General features: G+C 43.0%; 1 protein-coding gene across 2 annotated transcripts; it reads left to right on the forward strand.

Annotated features, from left to right (window-relative positions):
• Positions 1 to 309: 309 nt before the first annotated feature.
• Positions 310 to 2,293, forward strand: TCEAL4 (transcription elongation factor A like 4). Of its 2 annotated transcripts, none has more exons than XM_027053382.2 (3): positions 310 to 455; positions 1,062 to 1,131; positions 1,478 to 2,293. In XM_027053382.2, exon 3 carries the CDS (start codon positions 1,500 to 1,502, stop codon positions 2,124 to 2,126), a length of 627 nt encoding a protein of 208 aa, XP_026909183.1. In that variant the 5' UTR covers positions 310 to 455; positions 1,062 to 1,131; positions 1,478 to 1,499; the 3' UTR covers positions 2,127 to 2,293. The 2 variants fall into 2 exon arrangements, with proteins under 2 accessions (XP_026909183.1, XP_014918093.2); XM_015062607.3 differs by having other exon boundaries at positions 311 to 455; positions 1,473 to 2,293.
• The last annotated feature ends 2,878 nt before the right edge of the window (positions 2,294 to 5,171 follow it).

The raw sequence follows: 5,171 nt of genomic DNA on the forward strand, positions 1-5,171 counted from the left end.
TTTGAGGGGAATATTTTTCGTAACTTTTCCTAAAGTGCAGTATTCTATGGAAGACATTAAAGTTCACATTGATAGGATTTCATTGGTTGGCTCTACATTCTATCAATGGAAATTAAGAGCAACATGATCAAGACTCCTTCCCCGAACTGCCCAATCCATTTTTTAAAAGCCTCTGTGGTTTTTATTAAAACTACTCCTTCGACCGCCTCTAGGAGTTAAAAAGGACAAAAGCCTTCCCCCGCCCGACGCAGAGAGATGAGAGGGCACGCTGTCCAGAGAGGTGGTGTGGTGACTGGCAGACGCGGATGGTGGGCGGGGGCGAGCTTGGGTGACGTGATGCTCACATGACCGCCCCGGCGCAGATGTGGGCACCAGAACTGGAGCCCGCCCTCTTCCCCTGCGGTCGGGTCCGGAGCGATCTGTGAGCTCCTAATTGTTGCTGCAGGTTCTTTCAGGTCAGTGTGAGGCCCTTCGTCGCTGCCTGCGGAACTCTGGAATGAGCCGGGGGGCGGGGGGGCGAGGCAGGAACACCCAGAGGAAAAAGAGTGGGGATGGGGTCCAGGTCGAGGGAAGCTGGCCGGAGAGTGTAGTTAGAGATGGCGGTGGGAAAATGGCCAAGGGGGAGCTAACGGCCAATTGGCAGAGGGTGGGGACAGCGGACACACCTAGTACCCGTGTCCCGTTTCTCTGCACCTCCTTCTCGTTGCCCTCCGTCCATTTTGGAATCGGAGCTGGTGAGCTGGGCCCCCACCCCCGCAGTGAGACAGTGGAAATAAACCCCTTCTACCAGTCCATGTGTAGAGAAAAAAAGTTAACCTCGAGGGTGGGGAGGCGAATTGTCTCCCCGCAACAAGGACACAGAGATCCAAAATTAGTTTGGAAAACGTCCTGGTCTGGTGCCCAAGGCGTGAAAAGAAATGGCGGCTGGAGTACGGGGGTGGGGGGGGGCGGAGAAGGCGGGGGAGGGAAACGTCGGATGAGGAGGGCCAGGATTCAGGAAAGGGACTCGAGTCCCTAAGCATCCACCAAACGCACAGGCCCTGTCTCCTGTCTGTCTGCAGGTCTGCGTGTCTTTTCTCAGCACTTTGCAAGGCTAGAAAAGGAGGAGGAATCTGTTCAGAATCCCTGCAGGTCAGTAAAGGAAGGGGGTCTGTGGATAGGGACCTAGAGGGGTGGGTAGTATGGAGGGTACAGCACCAGCAGAATATGGGGCGCCACTTCCCACCTCCTAACACATTTATACACACTCTGCAGTGCTGAGCAAACATAGAGAAAATGGCAGGGCCTGCCAGAGAAATAGTCTGGCTCACGTGTGTGAGGGGAGAGGGTGGGCAGAAAGCACACTTAGGGGCCGGGCCAGGTCAGGGAACCCTGACAAGGGGAGCGTGCCAGTAGTATTCTGATGTGCATTCCACCCCCAAGCCCTCAGTCTCCCTTGTCTCCTCTTTGTCTCCTCTTCCTCCCCACCCCAGGACAGGAAAAGGAGGGGAAATCTCAACATGGAAAAACTCTGCAATGAAAATGAAGGAATGTCTGAGAACCAAGGAGAGATGGAATGTAAAGAACAGCCACAGGATGTGGGAAAGCCAGAAGTAGCTTGTACTTTGGAAGACAAGGAAAAGTTAGAAAACGAGAGAAAGACAGAAGATGAGGAAATACTAAAGGATAAGGAAAAGCCAGAGAGTATGACAAAGCTAACAGATGGAAAGCCAGAGAGTGAGGGACAGCCAGTGAGCGAGGGAAAGCCAAAAGAAGAAAAATCAGAGAGTGAGGAAAAGCCAAAAGAAGAAAAACCAACCAGTGAACCAAGGGCTGCAGGAAAGCGCCCAGCTGGGGACGATGTACCCAGGAAGGCCAAAAGAAAAACCAACAAGGGGCTGGCTCAGTGCCTCAAGGAATATAAGGAGGCCATACATGATATGCATTTGAGCAATGAGGAGATGATTAGAGAATTTGATGAGATGGCCAGGGTGGAGGATGAGGTGAAGAAAACCAGGCAGAAGTTGGGGGGGTTTATGTGGATGCAAAAAAGCTTACAGGATCCCTTCCACCCGAGGGGCCCAAGGGAACTCAGGGGTGGCTGCAGGGCCCCACAAAGGGGCTTTGAAGACATTCCTTTTGTGTAGTGCCCCTGGCAGGCATTTGTCAGCCCATGTGCTTTAACCTTACGCTAATACTTGCTTTAGCGATCACTATTAGTCCTCGATGTTTCAGTAGTAGATTTTTGTCCATTGCATGGAAAAATGTTTATGGAACATTGTAAAATTAAAAAGAAAAAGTTTGATGAACCATATATATGCCATCAGTCCATTTTTGTAAAACTACAAAGGTATTTACCTAGTGATCTGTGTACAGAGAAAGCTCTGAAAGCTGTGTCCTGGTTATCTGTGGGTGATTTTATTTGTTTTTTTTTTATCCTTTGTATATTTTCTCCTAAAAAACACAGGTTACTTTCATCATGAAAACAATGAAATATAAAAAGTAGGAAAACAATGTATACCCAGCAACCAAAATCACTGTTGAGTTAACTTATGAATGCAGTGGAGACACCTAAAATTCATGGTCAGGATGTAAAATGTTTTGTAAAACTCCTATTAAATTTGGCACTGGAAGTTGGAATACTCAACCTGGCTGTTAACTACAGATCCATTGCTGTAAAAGACAGTCTTGTCATCTGTCAAGTGGGGTAAAACTTGCCTTCTAAGGCTGTGTAGAAGATCAGATGAAGTAATGAGTGTGTGAGCTGTGTGGGGCTGACTCCTACCGTTTGCCCTGCAGTAGCAGAACGAAAACTGTGTCAGATGTTTGGGAAAGGGATGAGGGAGGTCTCACTTGCGTCCAGGAATAAGTTCAGACAGGTAAAAGGTGGGGGCCACTCTCCTCTGGGTAATGTCATGTATCTTGGGCACTGTGCCCCTTCTGAGGGGCTCTGTACCCTTCTGAAGCCCCCATTGCTACTGGTGGGCTGGAGACCATGATGAACTAAGGCAACACTGTCTCAACAGAAAGGTGGAAAATTCTTCTCTACCTACAATAGTTATCCTAATTCAGGTGGGTAGTATCCAATTCTTACTTGGGCCTTGATATTTTATAAAGATTTTTATAAAACATTCCTTTACAGAACTTTTGTTGGTTTGTGTGTGTTTTTGCATACAGCCATCTCCATTGGATTTAGATACTGTAGATTGAGCCAGAAAAATCTGAGCACCTAGATGCTGTGCTGTCCTCACCTATTAATCTCTTGTCTGCTGACACTTTTTTCTTAGGAGGAATTGTCTCTCAGGGAATTCCTGTTAAGCCCTGAACATATCCATCTAACTATGTGATTTACCCCCTTGGTTCTTCATTAGCCTTTTATTTGTCTTTAGTGTTTTTTAAATAAATTTTAATCTTTAGGACAATTGTAGATTTACAGAATTATTGCAAAGATAGTATGGAGTTTCTGTATACCCCATACCCACTATCCTCGATTAACATCTTACCTTAGTATGGTGCATTTGTCACAATAAACCAATATTGATACATTATTTACCAAAGTACATACTTTATTCAAATTCCCTCAGTTTTCCCCTAATGTCCTTGTTCTGTTCCAGGATCCTATCCAGGTTACCACTTACATTTAGACATGTCTCCATACGTTCCTTTTGGCTGTGACAGTTTCTCCGACTTTCCCTGTTTTTGATGCCCTTGACACTTTTGAGAAGTACTGGTCAGGTATTTTGTATAATGTCCCATAATTTAAGTAAGTTTGATTTGTTTTTCTTGTTACACATGGATTAAGTGCTTTTGGGAAGAGGACCACAGAGGTAAGTGCCATAGTCACCACATCATATAAAGGGTACATGATATTAGGGTGCCTTGCTGGCTGAGTTGGTAGCACATGAGATTCTTGATCTTGGGGTCATGAGTTCAAGCCTCACATTGGGCATAGAGTTTACTTTTAAAAAAAGGTCCAAGGGTGCCTGGTTGGCTCAGTTAAGTGTCTGGTTCTTGATTTTGGCTCAGTTCATTATCTCACAATTGTTAGATTGAGCCCCGTGTCAGGCTCTGTGCTGAGCGTGGAGCCTGCTTAAGATTTTCTTTCTTTTCTTTGCCCCTCCCACACTCTCATAAATAAATAAATAAATAAATAAATAAATAAATAAAATATAATTGGATTAATATCAACCATGTTTATAACTTTTGTTTATTTCTGAGGTTTCTTTTTCTGCCTTCTCTAGTTTGAGTATTTTACATAATTCCATTTGTCTTCTCTCTTAGTGTATCAATTATATTTATTTAAAAAATGTTTTTAGTGATTTCCCTCAAGTTTACAAAATACATTTTTAACTAGGATCACTTTCAAAGAACATTCTTCTGCCTCATTTATATGTTGTATAGGCACCTTATTACAGGGTGTTCATCATTCATTTCACTTATCCATATGGTATAATCACTCAATATATTGTTAATATTATTACTTTAGACATTTATCTTTTAAATTATTTAAGAATTAAAAAAAACTATTTCATTTTACTATCATTTGTTCCACTTCAACTGCTTTTTAGGAAGAGTTGAGTTGCTGACCTATATCAATTTTCTTCTGCCTGGAGAAAGTCTTTTAACATTTCTTTAAGGGAAGGTTTGCTAATCATCAGTTTTTGTTTGAGAAAGTCTTTATTTCTCCTTCACTTTTGAAGGATAATTTTGTTGGACATAGAATTTTAGTTTGGTGGGTTTTTTCTTTCAACACTTTAAATATTTCAACAGTTACAGAGATAGGAGTGTTAATGCTAAAATGGAAGATTTATTTCTCCTTGTAGTTCTGTAAAATTTTGATTTATTTATTTTCAGGTCAATTTAATAAGTATACAAGTTTTATTTTTTATTTTATTATTTCTTTTCAGGAGTAGAAGTTAGTGATTCATCACTTACATATAACACCCAGTGCCCATCACCCATTTAGCCCATCCCCTGCCCACCTCCCCTCCAGCAAACCTCAGTTTGTTCTCTCTAGTGAAGAGTCTCTTATGGTTTGCCTCCCTCTTTTTTCCCCTTCCCCTATGTTCATCTGTTCCATTTCTTAAATTCCACATATGAGTTAATCATACAGTATTTCTCTTTCTCTGACTGACTTACTTTGCTTAGCATAATATACTCTAGCTCCATCCACATCATTGCAAATGGCAAGA

This window comes from Acinonyx jubatus, chromosome X (assembly GCF_027475565.1).
Source record: "Acinonyx jubatus isolate Ajub_Pintada_27869175 chromosome X, VMU_Ajub_asm_v1.0, whole genome shotgun sequence".
NCBI lineage: Eukaryota > Metazoa > Chordata > Mammalia > Carnivora > Felidae > Acinonyx > Acinonyx jubatus.

Excerpts from the sequence above, each read along its gene's own strand:
- TCEAL4 (XM_027053382.2), top strand. The coding sequence starts at position 1,500 with ATGGAAAAACTCTGCAATGAAAATGAAGGAATGTCTGAGAACCAAGGA.